Genomic DNA, 18,874 nt, shown 5'->3' on the forward strand with positions numbered 1-18,874 from the left:
ACTATGGCTTGACCTTTGAGTCTGAAATTTCGAGATTAATAAGATGCTCTGCAGGTTTTCAGTGCAGCCACTGCTGCATCCCTCTGCAGTGTGGTTCAGATCTCAGAAGAATGGGCTCACTGCACAAGAGCTTTCCTATTTGGGGTGTAAATACAAAACAGCAGCGTTTCGTTGCACCAATAGACATAAAAAACAGCAACAATAACTGCCTATAAACACAGTGGGATACTTGAAGGAGAGAATATCCAATATGTACAATGTTGTGTAATGTCACTCAGAAAGTGGTACAGTTCATTTTTATGTTTCCAGTCAACTAGAAACTTAAAATTTAGGGCATTTCTTCATTAGGTGCCCATGAGTATTGTTGAAACTGGGATCTAAAGCAGAATGACAGGCCACTTCTTTCCCCTCACATCTTCAGGTTTGTATGGCACGTGGGGAGGAAAGGGGAATTACTTGAGTCAGTTACCCTCAGGACTGCAGCTCGCAAAAGGTAAGTAAAAAATGGGCATATGTCAAAACTGACAGCTGTATCTGCCTGAAGGGCCTACTGCTATCAGCTATAAAACTAATAAAGAGCCAGAGATGGATTGCTAAAGCAGGGAGAAGCAACATCTTGGGTTAATCTGCCCCACGTATAGCACATTTCATGTCTACCTGGGGATAGAATTTCTAGCCTGTAAATAGTAATGCCTCTCCCAAGCCATCATCAAGGCTTCATAATGCAAGGCAGATTCCAAATGACAGGAATTTAACAGTTTGAGTATTAGTCACCCCACAGAATGACTGAGGTAATGGCACACAAATTTTGAAAATGTTCAAAACACATTAAAGCACAATTTTAAACTTAGCTGATCAGTAATAATAATTAATATGAAATGTCCCACCATAAATGCACACACCGCTGCATGGGGAAGACTGATGCCAAGCAAATCTGGTTTCTTATGCCAGAGGCATATGAACCTGAAGTCACCATTAGAGTTTTTAATTTTCTGCAATAGTAGCAATTACTCATTTTATGTTTTATGATAATTCATGGGATATAAACACACACACCAATGCACACACATGCATCTGCTTTTGATATTTTGCATATTTTTACCACCACATTTGCAGTATGCCTTTATGAAGTTAGAGGCATATTTATAAGGCAACCTCTGCATTGCCATTAAATGTACAGTGATCCAGAATATTTTCTCAGTTACGCTGCTGCAGGTATAGAGCCAACCATCATCCTGGAGACAATGTTTAAATTGATACCATTGCACTCAGAGATAGACTGTCTTTGCTTTGAATTTCAGATCATAGGTAACTAAAAGCACATTTTGCTACAGAGTTTGCCTTCCTCTGCAGCTTTTCAGCATGCAGAATTTGTGCATTTCTATTTGCCCTCGCAAAGCCCTCGGAGGGTCCCACTCATTATTTAGCCTGTGTCCACATCGTCACCAAGAGCTGCTTCTGCACTTGGCACTAATTGTTACCCTTGCTGATAGTCTCGGCAGAAAAGCCAAGCCTGAGGGCCCTTCGGAGATAGCCTCTCACTCCCATGTTCAATGTACTCTGGAAGGAAATGTATGCATTGATGCTTCCCATGCCATACCTGGACTGTGGGGGCAGGAGTTGGTTTTTCATTAGCTCCACTGATACTTTCCAAAAAACAACATTCACAAGAAATCTTTGGAAAATGCAGAATATTAGTGGGGAAAGGGAGAGCTTGCTAGAACTTGCTCGACGTGTGATCTCCTCATTTTTTTGTCCCACTGTATTTGAGCATCTTGCCATCCCTAGCAGCTCTGGGAATCTTTTTTCACCTCTTCTAAGCCACTGTCTGATTTTAAAATCGCTCGCTCACATGTCTAGTCCAGGTTTTACAAAATCAGTGTTGTACAGAAGTTGCTTTATTTCAGTCCTAGCATTTAATGTAGTTCTTTCTTCTCCATATAAAGGATAAACCCTTTCATCTTTGCAGACATTACCTTAATTTCTGCATCTGTCTCTCAAATAGTTTAATGCTTTAAACTCTGCTTCTAACCAAAGGCTTTCCTTAATTAGTTTCCAAGGCAACCATCTTGGCAACAATTCAGATGAACCAACTGCAGGGAGAGGAAGGAAACACACCATCAAAATGAATAGTATTAGCACAATACCACTGTGCAAACAGGCGTTGTACATCACCAGAGACAGCATGATAGTCCTGGTGTCTCATAAGTTCATTTCAAGGGAAGAAGTCCTAACTCAGTAAAAGAACAGCCACACAGCAGCATACATCTTTTTTTCCCCAGCTGACGAAGCCAGGATTAATGGCCTCAGTGTGTTATGAATCACCCTGTCTGGGGGAGGAAGAGGACCACTGGTGCTTCTCAGGGCTCCTCGTGAACCAAGATGTTCCTAAATGCACTTCGTAGAGCACCGAGGTGCTGCAGCTCCGATTTCCAGAGTGGGACTTTCTTTTTTAGCCCAGAGGTTGGCAGTGTGGTATATGAGACAAGCAACTGATAGCTACAGCCTAGTGGGGATGTCGCTAATAGGAGGTCCCTAGGTGTGATCCAGAGCTGCGGTGCCTTTGCTGTGGAGTACAGATGGATTTGGATCAGGCCCTAATACAGCAAAGTAACATCCCAGTGCAAGTCACTCACTGCTTGTAATTGCATTCATATGCAATTCCTTTCTCTTATCCCACCTTCATACCAGAGCAATGCCATTAGCCTCCCTGGAGTAGATTAAAACTACCAGGGCTAGCCTGGGGTAAATTTATAAAGAACCAGGCCCTATAAATCATCAGCTAAGCCTGAAATGTCAACATGCCACAGTATTCAACCAGCAAGATGGAAAACAACATAACAATTTTAGAGGAAATTAATGTTCCCAAGCTTTAAAAAAGTTGATGTTACTATATCAAATTTATGTGTGTGAGACCATGGATGTGCATGCATAGGAATAATGGAGTATGTACTACTATAAACTCAATCCTGCAAAATATGTAATGAATAAAATAATATGAAATATGCATACACCTTTAAAAGTACCCTGAGTATCTTTTATCCTGGGAAGATGCATGTAAAGGATCAGAAAGGAAAAATATTGCTGCAACTTTATTACCTCATAATAGTAAAAAGACTTCCCCTGCTGCATAGGCTAAGCCTAGTAAAAATAAATTAACTCTTTGTAATCTCTTTTGGTTCATGATTTATGCACCAAGCTTTACAGGGAGTATTGCAGAGTGCTGTTTATAGCGAAGCAGAATAAACCTTTCAAACTCCTTCAAAGCATTGAAAAGAGCAAATTGAATGCAATCCTAGTCACAGTAAAATTCCATTTACAGAAAAAAAAAAAAAAGAATGGCTACTATTCAGTGTTTTTCAGTCTGCTTGAAGGCAGTGCTCTGCAGTACAACCCCCCCCCCTCCAAAAGATTCTCATGTGAGCATTGGGACTGAATTACTGCGACACTTCTGGGTTATATCCAAATAATGGTTTGAAGTGATCCTGACATGCAGTAATGGTTTATATAAGCAGAATTCTGTTTCCAAGGGCTCTTGTTCAATTCCGGGGACTAACACAGGTTTTGGTCTGACATGCTGAATAGAGGTGTAGAGAAAATGGGAAGTTTATGTATTTTTAAAATGAAAACTGTGTGTCTCGGTTACCTAATTTCTTCTTCTCTTTCCACAAACTTATATACATCCTATTATATTGAGAACAGCTATGACTGGGGGAGTTTCATTTCCCCTGCAGAATATGAGAAGAAATGAGCATTATTCAAGTTCGTCTGTGATTGCAAGAGTGTACCCTTAAGAACTATCAACATACAATTTCAGAGAAACCCCAAAAGAGACCCAAAAGGCATAAATAGATATCATTTTCTGTGTCACAGGGATGAGGCATTAAAGGCCACTAACAAGCTGCTTGTTAATGATGAGGATATACCTTCACACTGTATGACTGGGCTGAAGCATTCGTGATTCCTGCAGAGTTCGGAAAATTCTGAGTAAATGTAAGATGGCTATTGTTAATAGCATTTGTGAAAGGGGCTTTAGATGTTGTGAAACTTAGTTAAGGAGGATGGTCTGGAAGTCAGTTTTGATAGTGCTGAATTTGATATATTTAATTTGGTCTTGTAGCTCTACAATGAAAGGATCCACAACCACAGAGAGGCAGGAGTAAAGAGAACATCTGCAGAGTTGGCCATGAGAATGTTACCGTGACGGAACCCTATTATGTTGGGATAAGAGCTGGTTACCTTGTGGACTGAAGGAAATCTAAACGTGAATGTTGCTAGGTAGAGGCAATTGACTGTAGTTGCACAGCCACGTGCACCTGTTTGTTTAACTTTTCTGAGGTAAGAATTGACTAAGAAACACTGGCATCTTTTAAAGAGGTGTTTGTGTCAGTGCAAAGTATGGTTACCAAGAGCTTAACCTACCTGAGCAGTTAACAGAAATTCCTGTTCTTATGGGCTGCCTAGAATATCAGAGTAGAGATAGCAACGCTACATATTCATTCTCAGGTTAGCAAAACCTCATGTCTCTTCTCAGAGGTGCTTGAGCAGCAAGGGATATATTTCCACAGGGCCTTGACTAATGCGTGAGACTTGCCCTTGAGTAGGTGAAATGCAAAAAAGTTAAGTGTTTCAGAATTTATCAGAAGCAGTATACAATATCAGAATACAGAATACAATAATCTTTCTCTGTGTATGTTTCCTATCAGCTGATATAAATTGCAGTTTCTTTGGAAGATCCGTGTAGAGAAACAGCCAAGTTGCAGAGTCCCAAATACAGTACCAAAATAATTGGCTTCAAAAAAGGTCATTTGAGCTTTGGGGAAAGTTGCTCAGAAAATTTACAATAAGTCACCATTGTACTCTTCAAAAAATTTCAAAGTGGGGTGTTGCTAAGAATACCAGAATTCCAGAGAAGACATCAAAAAGCATCGCTGTGATCAAAAAGATGATTGAAGTTTGATGGCAAGAGTCCATTGAAAAGCCTCAGACCCAGGTAATTGTCCAACATTACACCAAAAATATGTCAGATCACATAACTTAAACCCTTTCATTGCTGACCTTCTGGTAGTGGCTGACCTGAGAAAGATTATAGCCAAGAAAGAGAGAGGAAGACAAAATATTGAACCAGCAGGACTGGAAGGTGCAACTGATGAGAAGAGTACCACTGCCTGGTTTGCCAGTGCTGAATTAAAGCAATTCTGGCATTCAAGACTAAAAGCTTATTGTGTTTTGACATTTCCTGTACGTGTTTACTTTTGGTTTGGTTTCTGTGAGACTTGAGGTCTCTGTGAAATTTCATGTGAGTTTTGAAATTAAGGTTTCACAGAGGCTTGAGAAAATACTGGAATCTCTGTGAAATCACCTTGGATGTAAAATCACTTCATTTTTGAACATCTTTCAAGATAGGATCTTTCTCAAAGAAAATACTAGAACTATGGGGACAATTAAAATATGGACTCCTTCCTAAAATGATCTGTGTGTGGAAATCATGGCTGCAGATTAACATAGTTCATTGATTTACTTCCCTTATATATGACTCCAAAAATTCCTTCGGAACACAACTGGATTTTTACACTTTAATCTCACTCCAGAAGCCAAAGAATCCACTAATAAAAAATTCTGTAACACATAAATCTCTTTGGGGAAGCTCTCTGTAAGAACAAATAGCTCCTCTTGAGAACCTCTTGGTAGTATAAGGGGCAAAGGTCTGTTGGCCATTTTGGCTATCTCTTTCTTACACTACATTTTTTTTTTATTTATTTTTTTGTAGCTTTAAAAAGCCATATATCTGATCTTGGATTTAGCAGAATATCTTTAAGTGATGAATGATAGCTTAAGTTTTGATTGATTTTTGTGTGAAGGTCTTTGAACTGAAGGACTTGTGAGGAGAGATGCAGTCCTGAGAGATACAACACTGTGCTCATCTGTCAACAGATGAAAACAAAGAAGAGATTTTGATAGAAATTTCATATATTTTTTATTTTTTGATTTCATATATTTTTTCAATATTTCATGAATTTTATTTGGCTTAAAGAGTAAACAATTGTGATTACAAATGTCAGTTACTAGGGATCACGAAACTCTGCATCTCAGTGTCCTCCAGGGTCTGATGCCTTTGCAATATACGTCTTTTAATAATAACTATGCCATCAGATTAGTTAATCTGATAATATTGTTAAATCACACCAAGGAAAATGAATCTAGGGAAATCAGTACAGGGCACAGAAAACTCACAGAAAACTTTGTCATCACGCTGAAAGGAATTAGAAGAAAGTATCACGCTCTCAGAACCTATGTTGCAGTTTGTAATATTTTGCTGAAATAATTTCTTATATACTCTTTTATGCACGACTTAAATGCATGTTCTACTACAGTAGTCTTCAATTAGCAAACGTCATATTCGTTATGGGGAAAAAAAAAGTTTAGCTTTCTGGAGAGAGAAGGAAGTACGATACAGCTTCAGATGTCGCCTTTAATTACCCTCCAAGGACTAATATGCATGACCATCATCTACATGGGGATGGCGTAAAAGTAAAATTTCACTCTTGAAGTGACTAATCATCAAGGAGAAGGGCAACAGAGAGAAAGACACAGAAAAGAGCTAAAGAGGGGTAAACTTTATTAAAATGCTACAGAAGCATCTCAGGTCCTCGCTTCTACCATGCACATTTTTGTCCCTTCCGTTAGGAGATTCCTGTCTTCTAGGAGATTATCTCCCATAAAAGATACATTGTGGTAAAGCTGAAATCTGTTTAGAGAAAGTTTTAGACACGTACTAATGATCTGTGCTATAGAGAAAGGTAGGATTATGGTTTTGAGGTGTAGTTAAAAATGTAAATGATGGCAACAGCATGCAAGTAATATTCTTAGATCTATACACTGCACAAAAATACAAAACCCAGCAATCCAGACTGTGCATGGATTAACGACATTCCCTAAAGGACAGGAAGCCTCTGAAATGGTGGATAAATTAATCTCAGCCATATATGCAGTTATTTTTATCTGCAACAAATAATACGTGTGTAGAATCTTCATCTTAATATTTAATACATTCTTCATTTAATATTTAACTCAAATTTAATATAGTACTCATTCTTCATATAAATGAAATCATTGTTTACTGCATATTTTACAGCATCACAATCCCTGGTGGCCAGATTCTCATACCATTAATATTAAGTGAAGAAATAAATCACCTTCACTGGTTTTGCACTATGGTTACTATTATGAGGTTATGGCCCTTTGTATGAGGAGAGCCACTTCTACTGTAGGTAGAAATGGCTTTATTTCTGTGGGATTAAAGGCAGGATAAGTATTATCTGTTTGGCTGCGACAAGGCCACTGCTAGCTGTGATCTTTTGCCACATTCATCCCTCTGGAGCTTCATACATTTGTGCTGGTGCTATTGGTGTGATAGAAAGAGACAAAATCATAACACCAAAAAGGTGTCAACATGCTATTGCTTATGAATTTACTCAGGGAAGATCTCACCTTGTCTCGTGCTTAGAATCCTCAAAGTGAACTTGCTTATTGTGCAGGAGCTTGCATGTGAATGGGAAAGGGGGGGGGGGGGGAGGGGCAGACACTGCAAACTTACAGCAAAATGGAGGTTACAAGGGATCTTATTTTTACTTTGGCATCTGGTTAGATGAAGAAAATCCTTTTCACTTTGTAGAAGAGCTTCTATTTTCTATTCTATTTATCCTATTCCAGTCTGGAAAATTTACATGACAAGGGGTGACCTGTGCGAAGTAAACATAATGAGGAATGATTATGTATGGCTGTCAAATGCTGTTTCACCAGATCATTTGCCCACATGACAACACTGTAGACAATAATGTTGGTATTAACAATGCACCTTCCTTAGATTACCAAAATGTGGTGGCTGTAAAAGCCCCATGGGCAGCTCCCACACCACAGCAAGGGGCTGTGTGAGTGGGAAGGGGGCCAGAATAGGACTCTGCATTCTCCAGCTGTAGGACTTCTTCAGTTTCTTCTTTTCTTGATCTACAGAAACAGAGCTGAGATGCAGTGCATTGCAGATGCCACTCAACATAAGCTAAGCATCCTTGGTAAGGTACTGATGAGAACTTTAGGGGACTTGACTTCAGCTTTTATTGAACTAATTGGACTGTGATGCTCCTTTCTGAAGTGGGTCTTGAAGACCAGATTAGCCAGTGCCACTGGTCCAGTAGGGTGCTGCCACAACTTTTCAATCATTTAATCCAATATCAGGTAGGAGCTGCTCAGATCTGAGATAAGCTTGAAGTAACTCCATCCTCGGAAGTGCAGTGGTGCTATCAATAGGGATACGAGCTAGAAAATGCCTGACCTGATCACCAGGAGAGCAGACAGTGCTCCACGGCAATTTAGGCTTGCCAGACAGTTGTTGCCATGCTTGACATAGCAAGGGCCTGTTATCCGTGCTGTTCCCACAAAGAGCAATCAACACTGATAGCTGATCCTGATGATTCTGTTGAAATTTTTTTAGACCTGTGTCCATATTTCTATTTTGCGTGTTTGCTGCTGAAAAGCAAGCATCATGCCATCATTGCTGGCATTTGCACACTGCTTTGAAGGCAAAGGTGTCACAACTGTATTTTGAAAGCAAGTCCTAGTGGAACATTACTGCTCATGTGGAGGTAACTAAGCTCTCCTGTCCTCAGAAACTTACATGTATGCTTAAAAATGAGATGACATGCTAACATGCTTGAAGTTAATCGTGGGCTTTTTGCAAAATTGGGACCCAAATTAATGTATGAATAACCTCAACAAAGGTGACAAAATCCTTTTTTACTCTGAGCTTTTAGGAAATCTCATTTTTCTTGCTGCCTTTTTAAAACCTAGGAAAAAAGAGTTCTGGACTTAAACTGCCTCATTGTTCCCAGATATGTTAGAAATGGAAAGACACAATGAAGCAGGTCAGATCTCTGCCTGTCATTCCATTTAAGTGGCATATTTGTGCAACTTGTCAGGAGTGAAAAGCACGGGAAAAATCTTTAGACCTTCTTTGTGGCAATACTGCCTGTCAACATCAGTATTTTATGTTATGGGAAGATCTAATAGACTCATAAAATATCAGGGTTTTGAGCTGTAGAACAGGTAGTCTGTACTTTTGTGATCTAATTTCTTTTCTTTCGTCTTTGATTTGTAAATAAAGGATGATAAATAGCTTTGATTAAAAAGACTAAACTGACCAGATGGCAATGGATTCAAATGAAAGGAAGATGAGCTCCAAACAGGTATTAATTGGACATGGTAGTTTTCCTTTCACTGCTGCCAAAATCATAATAGCCACTTCTCTACATAAAAATGCAAGCATATCCTCTTAGCTTGTACTTTTCAATGACTCTTTTCAAAATCAAAGCCCACAGAGACGCGACTGCAGTAGCATTTCTAGACCTTTTCTGATTTGGCATGTTTTAGTGTAGAATTCCAAAGATATTGCCGTCTTCACCTCTGCCGTTACTGGTGAGATTTGCCTTCAGGAATCCCAGGTCCCAGTGGCAAAGTTTGGAGCAATGAAGACTCACCTTGGTAGAGGTAGAGAAGTATCAAGTTAGGGAACATTTGGGCTTGATAAGTGGAGATAAAGTTAGGGAACAATGGGCTTGATAATTGCAGATAAAGGAGGCAGAAAACTGACCGAATTCCTGGGCTTTGTGATCAGCAATACCAAATCCAGCTGGAGACTAGTTACTAGTGGAGTACCCCAAGGGTACTGGGGCCAGTACTGCTTAAACTCTCTATTAATGATCCAAGTGATAGGACAGAGTGTACTCTCAGCAAGTTTGCAGATAATACAAAACTGGGAGGAGTGTTTGATAGGAAGAATAACACCATACACCAGTACACACTGGGTAGAGCCTTCCTGGCTAGGAAGCAGCTCTGCAGAAAAGCGTCTAGAGATCATGTCAGACAATTTGAACACTGCAAGGGTAGTCAGACACTGAAACAAGTTGCCCAAAGGGGTTGTGGAATCTCTGTCTTCAGGGATATTCAAAATGTAGTACAGTCATGAGCAGCCTGCTCCAGCTGCCCTGCTGTGAGCAAGGGTGCTGGAATAGACATTCTCCAGAGGCCCCTGCCAACCTCAGCTGTTCCGTGATTTCCTCCATCCATAAGTGAAAAAATATCTTCCCCATCCCTGAATCAAAGACAAACCAATGATACTTTAATATACAAAATACACCTGCTCTGCCCCACCTGCCAAGCTTGCACTATTCTTTAATTGCTCCTTTTCTTTTGAGCCCATAGACTCATTTCTTCCTTCAACCTATTCTTTCCTTTCCTCTGTTCTCTTAGTTCTGTTCACCTTCATGTTCTGTACTTTTACCATTCCAGTTCCTCATCAAGTCTTTGGAGGACTATTCCAGCACAACCCTGGGGTCTCTGTTACTACCATTTAAAACAACTTCTGCGCCTTGATCGTCATCTAAGATCTTGCCTGTCTCCTCATCTTAAGAATTCATCTCACACTCATATTGTTCCGTTCACCCTTAACCCCAACATTTAATTTTCATGGCCAAAAAAAAGCAGATTCTTGTTCTAGACCACAAAATAGCTGTGGTTGTAATTTGAGTAGGGATTAAGTCAAAAAGTAGCAGAGTAATTATGGGGTTAGTGTTAAAGATATTTCACTTCCATTTCACTATTGTTCCTCTCTGACTTGTATAACCTTTGGACTACATCGTGAGGGAATCATCACTATTGCTTTAGAACTGTCACGGTGCTCATACCAATTTAACATTAGCCGGTTCAGCTAATCTCTATAATGCTATCTTCAAAAACTGTACAAAAAAATTTAAAGCTAAGGGAAAAAAAAATGTAGTTGCCTATTTGTTATCATGATGACTGATACAGTGAAAACCAAGTTGTCTTTATGCTTTCATTCAAAAAATTGCTTCACCAGGGAAATGAAAACTAAAATTGGCGATGCTGATTTAATTTCTCAAATCTGGCATATTGTTCCATACTTCCAGTAAGCCTCGTGCTGGCCAGCAGTTTATGCCTTTTATTTTAAAACTAGATACATTTTAATTATGTTCCCTCTGGACTTTCTTAATTGATTGGAAACATCCAAAGAGTTAATTAAAAATAAAAACTTTTTTTGCTCTATATCAAATCTGACATTATGATCTTTTTATCTACAAGACGAGAACTGTGTGATCAGAAGTCTGAATTATTCATGATAGTTTCCAGTTTTTTTTTTCCTCTTCCTTTGTTCACAATAAAATCTTATAAGCTTTTCTTTCAGTCAAGGTGAAAGCAATATTAAGTCTTGGAAGTGAAACTTACCAAAGACATGTAGCTCTGTGAAATCCTTGTCCTGTAATCCTGGCTTTCTATTCACCACTACTATTCAATATCCCACTTTCTATATAAGCTTCACAATATATAAGCAGTTGATGAGATTTATTTGTTATACTCCTGTTTTCCTTCTTCATAAAAAATCTTTATCCATCTCATGCTCCCATAGGAGTAACCCTGATGGCTGTGATTGTTTCTGCTAGGCTCGCTAATCCAGCAGCTCCCTGCAAGATGCTGGGCAGTTGCTAGAGGGTGGAAAGTGAGGGGGGAGGAGAGTCATCCTTGTTAAGATGTAGGGTAGCGCGTGTAGTGAATTTTAACAGCATTGTTAAGATCCAGTTAAATAATTATGAACTAATGTGGTTGATTGTGTGAATAGAAACTCTAGCAGGTCATTTCTGAAAGATGCTTTTTGAATTAAAGCTTGACTGTAGTATGTTGGACCTCTCTAAGGGACTAAATAGAATTATTTCTGGCCATTTTGGAGACATGATAACAGAGGAGATGGAAGTTGAGTCTGATCTATGCTAATGAGTCCTACATTTCCTATTTGCAGTATTTCTCCAGATGTCTGTAGCAGCTCCATGTATGTTTTCCTTGCAGCCTCTGACTTCATCTGTCATGGTATTTTCTCTTAAATAAATGCATTTCTGGATAGAAATGTAAAAGCTTTTGTATTTTTTATCAAGGTTAAAATGGCAAAGAACGCTGTTGTTGTTAAGTTCTTTGTCTTTAACCTTTTAAAAGTAAATCGCTGCCTTAAAGGTGAAATTTAAACAGACAGTTCAGTATGCAAATAGCGCACACACCACATGATCTAAAGGAAGACTGCACATTTCCATAGAAAACAAATGTGAGTGTAGGAAAGCAGATGCTTTCTACCAACAGAGTGTATATACAGTTCTCAAGAGGACCTGAACAGCAATTTATTTTCAGGCTGCTGGAAGTATTCAAATTTCTACAGAATTAAATGTGAATTTGAAAGAGGTGGCATCTATTAAGGACAAGCAAACCCAAAGAGACAATTGGGAACTTAATAGTTTAATCAAGAACTGTAAGGGGGTCCTCAATATATCTAAAGTAAATGACTCAAATGTCATCTGATTTTAGTAAAGACTTAAGTGGTCCATTAAAAAGCATCGCCTGATTACTTGACCTGCTCTTAGTGATACAGTAATGGTGTATGGTCAGAATTATGTTTGCTATTTATAAACTTTTAGCAGTTTACTCCAGCAAGGTCTGAGTAAGTTGAATTCTGTCCTGACACACACATAATCACCACAATTATTAATTAAATTCTTGCTGCTGGACATTATTCCAGCAGCTGTGGTACTGGATGGATGTTACTGAGGTTATAACCTGAAGAATGGAATAGTGCTAACTGCAGTGGCATAATCTTGTACAAAGGGTGTTGCTGGTGAGCTGACAGCCAGCTGCAGGAACATGGCGAGTGTATTTTTGTCTCCTTTCTGCAAAAGCATAGTGGTGACATGAGCACACAGGATGGCAGAATTCTATCTTCCCACTCATCCCCTTTATCTTTAGAGAGTCTGTCTGCTCAGTTCAACCTACTGCTTTTTGTCTCTTCGTGATTCCATTTAATGGCGCCATTTGTACATAGACATGGCCAAGTGGGGTCAGGGAGGGCAAATGTTAGTTTAGTGGGCTGTGCAGCATCATATTTAGTACAAATTTTGACTAAACATGTAGGGTCAAATGTGTCCATTTACACTGGAAATAACAAGTTTTCAGGCTGTCAAAAGGTGATGAAGGTCACTGCCTATAGTTTCAAGAATTTAACTTTAAGCATTGATATATGGCAAGGCTTGGCCAGGGCTCTCCTGGCAGGGAGCCCCCAGGACTAGTTGTGCTTTCAGAGCCCTGCTGTGCTGGTACTGTGTAATAAACACTGGACCGTCTCACCTACCTCTCACGTACTCCACAAATAAGGAACAACATAAAAAAGAGTCTACTAAGTGGGTAGATGTAGTGCTGCCTCATTTCAGAGCAGAAATAATTGAAATGATAACGAAAATGAGCATAGTCAGCAGGGAGGCACTATGATGACAAGGGTGAGATTGCCAGGTTATCTCTGCAAGAAGAGTCATCTCAGCCTTGAGAGTTATTCTCTTTTGTACAGTGCCCATGTGTTTTAAAAAACACAAATGACTACATCATGTCTCTAAAGTCACAGGTCTGTAATATTCATGCTACCCTTCGATTGGGCATAGAAGAATGCAAAAATGTTCACTCTCTGGCTTACTTTCCACTAGTTGAGAATCATCCTCATACACTGAATAACATGTAACTTTTTTCTTCACACAGGTTGTAATCCTTGGCAAACATTCTCGAGGCTATCACTACATGTTAGCTAACCTGGTAAGAATTTTTCTTCATTACAAATATAGCTGAGGTTGAGAGGGTAATATATTCTGTTCAGGTTGTGTCAACTTTAATCAGCAAAAGAGGAAATGCATGAATAAGTTCTTGGATTTTGAGAAATGGCTTCAGTAAATACTGGAACCGGTATGTTATAGTTACTTGTACTCAGTTATGGTCTTTGTTTTATCTAAGCAGGTCATATCCTCCACTAATTTTAAAATAATAATTTAATTATATGTTTTCCACTAATTTGTGTCCTCATAAATAAGGCACTTGGTAATTGTTGTCTTCTTTACAACATTTGAAATTTAGGCACTCCAGGAAAAATAATTGTAAAATATGTATGTATAATATAAGTGTTGAAAAGCTGCAAATGAAAACAATAATTCCATCAAGTAAAATGGCCGGACAGATTTAGCCATTCTTTTGTATTACAGAGTGTAGGGTGGTGACAGTGTATGTACTGACCTTCCAGGACAAGACAGCACATTTTTATTTGTACCAGAACTTCTGGCATTGAATCTGAAATTTACTTTCAAGGATGTTTATAATGCCTTCGAAACAACATCTGCTAGATTTCCTTAGAATAAGTATTATATTGTAATCGATCCTTGCAGAAAGACTAATTTTTTGATTTCTGTGTCTACGGTGAGTAGAAAAATACTTTTCCAAAGATCACACACTGATGTTAGCAATCCCACTTAGTAGAATATTCTATATATTCACGTTTTGGCGTGATTAAAACAGGAAAGACTAATTTTTAAATCCCCTTATTTAGTATAAGTACTGTATGACTTTAAAATGTGTCATTTTGCATTACAAGAAGCAGTCATGATCTCATTGATTAGGCTGTAGAGTGTGCATAGAAATACAGGGGTTCTTATTCTGGGTTGCCTTTTAGCATGTGTAAGCACTGACGTTGAGATAAATGTGACTGCAATCAAGTCACGCTAATCAAAAAGACACCAATTTACTGCCACAGGTATAAATAACAACAGAGTGGGAGAAAATCACACCATTATGTTTGAAAGTGAAATGCTAAGTGATGCTGTGACTGACAGCTGCTTGCCAAGGAGGTGCATGCTTTGCCTCCCCAGAATAATACGTGTTCAGTGTTTTTCTGCTCCCGACATTGAACCTTTGCCGTACAAAGCTCTTGGACAGGTTTTCAACATGATGAGGAGAAAAGTGGAAGTAGTACTTCAAGCTTCCCCAATGCTTTCTTTCTGACCAGTGAATATTATATGCCACACTGCCACACCACGACAGGGCAGTTTTCCATCGCAAAGGTCTGAACAAGAAGTCATTTTAAAATTCTGTCCTATGCCACTATCACAATCCTATGTGCTGTCATGATAGCAATTGTGTCCTTGGTAGAATATTTTCAGCTAACAAGAAATAAATTCATCAAATTATTTTGTGCTAAGTTTTTAGCAGGTAAAACTGAACTAAAGAAAAGAGGCTTTGGATGACAATGATTCCTGTTTACTACATGTGTCCTCCCAGGGTTTCACAGACATTGTGCTGGAGAGAGTAATGCATGGAGGTGCCAATGTTACTGGATTTCAGATAGTTAATAATGAAAACCCAATGGTTCAACAGTTTCTACAACGCTGGGTGAGGCTCGATGAAAGGGAGTTCCCAGAAGCCAAAAACTCACCATTAAAGGTATTTGTTTTACCTGGATGAGATGAAATGAGTTGCTTTTAATAATTATTTAGGGTTTTTTAACCCCAGGTGTGTATATGCGTGTGATACAGATCCCTGACTGGAATATGTTGCAATGTTCACTGCACTTCCAGAAGTAAGAAAGAGGCAAAAGTTGTCAGTTGGACACAAGTGCCCACCACATGGGAGCAAAAAGTAAAAGGCTTGATCTTGCAAATCCTATCATTGTGCAGTGGGGATAAAAACTTATAACTTGAACATCTTGAGCCAGTCTTGGGGTGCAGGTGTGGGTGATTAGGTTAGTTTTTCAATGCAAACTGTGGGCTGCTGGTCAATTTTAATGCTAACAGAAAATTTCTTGTGAAAAATTAAGTAGCTCTGGATTCACTGAAGGGCCTCTGCTGCCTGCTAGTCACTGCTGACTGTTGCCCTCATAATCTAAACGTGTTTTCACTGCTGTCCTTTACTGAAATGCTCTGGATATTAGAGCATTTAACCAATGACATTTTCCAATGCAACCAGTAATATTTTCCAAATTTGTTATGTCCCAAGTTCACTGAAACTGTCCTAGATTAGATGAACTAAAGGTTACTCTTATTAGGAGACTTGCAGCATGTTAATATCTCCCACAGATTTGTTCTGCCTCGGCATCTATATGGTAAAGGGGGCGTGCTATTCACTGTCCAATCAAGGAGTGCATCAAGGATGCTCTGGTCAATATTTCGAGTTATAAAATCTTTTAGGATCACTGCATATTATTAATATTCCTATTACATCCTTTCCTTTTCTTATTCTTTTGATTAGACCTGTTCTTTTGCACCAATACAAATAGTTGAATAAAACCAGGGACTGGTGGGGGATAAGAGGACCTCAGACTACTGATGGTTTTCAGCAGAAAGCCTGTACAGCTGGTAGCACCAGCTTCTTGGAAGAAGTAAACCAGGGAGAACAAGCTGAGAGAGAATTGAAAAAGATAGGGAAAAAAAGTGTCACTATGAAAAAGGGTAAAAATCCCTCTTTTTAGTTTATAAATAAGAAGGAATTGATGAGTGGTGTGTAGTAATAGTCTTCCAGTAAATAGAAGGTTGGTAGAGAAAAGAAAATAATCCGCTGTTTTCCTGAATTTCATCACTACCGTAAGCTAAACAATGCTAGAGACTGTTCTCCAGTCCTGCCACCAAGAAACATGGTGTGGCTATGCCCAAGCTGTTAAACTGGTCTAGCTATACCCAAGCTGTTAAAGTGTCTTCGCATCTATAAAGGGTGGCTGCATCCAAACTACCTGTCAGCGAGTCCTGTCCCATGCATGGGAAGTGGTGGGATGCAGGCTGGGCTGGCCCAAACCACTCTAGGATGGTTCTGGTCACCAAACAACTGTGGTCAGTTGAGTTCATCTGCCCTCACCCAAGTCTTGGCAGAGTTCAATTCTCTAATGTAGGCATAACTCAAATGTCTGCCAAGACGGGGACAGGAAGCAGTCAGCTGAATTTGCAATCGAGATGATTTGTAACAAGCACAGAAGAAAAAAAAAAAGAAGTGGTGTTAAGCACAGTAAAATGTACCATGAGAGGTAAATGGACCCCTTTGACGGTGAGTTTAAAAGCGACAGATTTAACAAACATGTCAGGGATAGTCTATTCTGAGTGGTCCTATTTCAGAAGTGTTGGACCGGATACTTCACTGCAGTCTTTTCCATCCTGCAGGTGGATGTGATTTCGTTGGGGAAGGCAAATTATCTTAATCCCACACCATCCCACAGCCTTGCTGGCATTTCAGAGAAAGCTCAGAAAGGCAAACAGAGGCCCATAAAACTCAGTGTATTGTTCCCTGTTGATTAGGAGCTAGTCCTGCTTTCTAAAGCTTCCTAACAGTGAGGCAGAAGCAAAGATAAGTGTTGTACTAATCTTTAAAGCTCTGAAATATATAAAGTTAACCTGGGAAGATTTTGTTCCACTTGAAAGCAATTTACCTCAAGGGAAAAATTATTCTCTATCCTTAAAAAAATAATCTTAAATATATGGTACAAACACAGAGATTACATTACCTTTCCACAAATGTACCACTCATTACAGAAATGTGCACAGTATTTGTCAATCAGACAAAAAGCATACTTAAAAATTGATGTACAATATTTTTGATTAGGAAATAAAATTGCCTAGAGATTAAAGCCCTGATGTTTAATTTATTCTGTATTCTATCACCCTTTCCCTTCCCTCTCTCTTTTTCTCTTTGCATGCTCATGCATTTATAAGTAGAATTCAAATAAAGTAGAAAATTAGATAGCTCTCTTGGCATGACTTGGAAGGGACTGCATTAAGGTTACTGACAATTGACGCAGTCTGCTGAAAAAAAATATCACTGTGTAAGTTTTATGTAGTCCTAGATTGGATGGCTATTACAAGATTTTTTTTAAGACAAGAACAAATAGCTGTTAAAATCACTATCTGATTCCATGTTGTTGTGTGGGATGTGACATGTAGTCTTTGATAACTTATTAAAGAGGAGAGGGTGAGCGTTGCAAGGCCAGCACCATGAGAAGAGGTAAAGGTAGGCAGAGTCAACAGAATGCCTGTACGAGGTACAGTCAGAGCAAGAACACCCCACACACGCTGAGTAAGGGTTTATAAACTGTTGTCATTTAAAACTCTGTAAGAAAGGCTCCTGTAAAGCCTTCATAATGCTACCTTTGTGCTCCTTTTTATCAGATCTGCTTGTCTTGATCTGCACACGCGGTTATGCCTTGTTCTGTTCAGATTTCCTGAAGCTTTGTATTAAACTGAAGATCTTGCAATAAGATGATACACATTTTTAAGAAATTCAGACCACTACTCGTGCTGACCTGCCCTACAGGACAGAACTAACTGCCTCAGAATTTAGGAAGTCTTATCCACAAAGAGAGTGGCTGAGTACGTAGATAGGCAGAAGGGCAGGCACACCAGTACACACAGATAGCCCTTCCACTCATCTTTTATTTTCCCTCTTCATTCTCGTATAAAGATGTGGAAGAAATTGAAAAAAAAAATCTCTATGATATTTTGTAGGTGCTATTAAATTTATAGCATTGGGAGATGTCACCAGATACATATGTCAAGCAATGGATGAAGTTGACAGCAGCATGAACAGGTTGTAAAGGAGTCTTGGGGTTTTGTTGAAGACTTGTTGCTACACAAAGCTTATCGCCTTCCTCAGATTTACAGTGTGAGAGAAGTCAGATGGGCAATTACCAAGGAAATGTAATGCCTAACATGTATTTTGTGATTACTTGTTTGTATATCTGTCTACTAAAAAAAGTTATTTGATCTATTTCCAGCCACAGATGCTACCTAATCAGGATTGTGGTCCAAACAGAAATGATTTATGTTACCTTCGATTCGAAACTGTCTTGGCAATCTTGTTAAAAAAAAAAAAAAGTTTTCCAAGCAAATAACAAATATGAGCTCTTCTTTGCTATTAGTAGCAGTAGGGGCCAGCACGGAATTGCAGATTTTTGTAATGACCTCATTTAGATGAGCAA

The 18,874-nt window shown here is 39.0% G+C and overlaps 1 protein-coding gene across 10 annotated transcripts in view; it reads left to right on the forward strand.

The window, feature by feature from the left end:
- The window catches only part of GRIA3 (glutamate ionotropic receptor AMPA type subunit 3), a 402,836-nt gene that overhangs the window by 326,827 nt on the left and 57,135 nt on the right, over nucleotides 1–18,874 (forward strand). For all 10 annotated transcript variants that reach the window (XR_014572094.1, XR_014572095.1, XM_083797757.1 and 7 more), the window contains 2 exons: nucleotides 13,636–13,689; nucleotides 15,199–15,360. Coding sequence is in view for 8 of the 10 variants with exons in the window: in XM_083797757.1 (XP_083653883.1) it covers nucleotides 13,636–13,689; nucleotides 15,199–15,360 (216 nt within the window). In the remaining 2 variants the exon portion in view is untranslated. The remainder of the gene's footprint in view (nucleotides 1–13,635; nucleotides 13,690–15,198; nucleotides 15,361–18,874) is intronic.

Source organism: Anser anser (genome assembly GCF_964211835.1).
Source record: "Anser anser genome assembly, chromosome: 13".
NCBI classification, from domain to species: Eukaryota; Metazoa; Chordata; class Aves; order Anseriformes; family Anatidae; genus Anser; species Anser anser.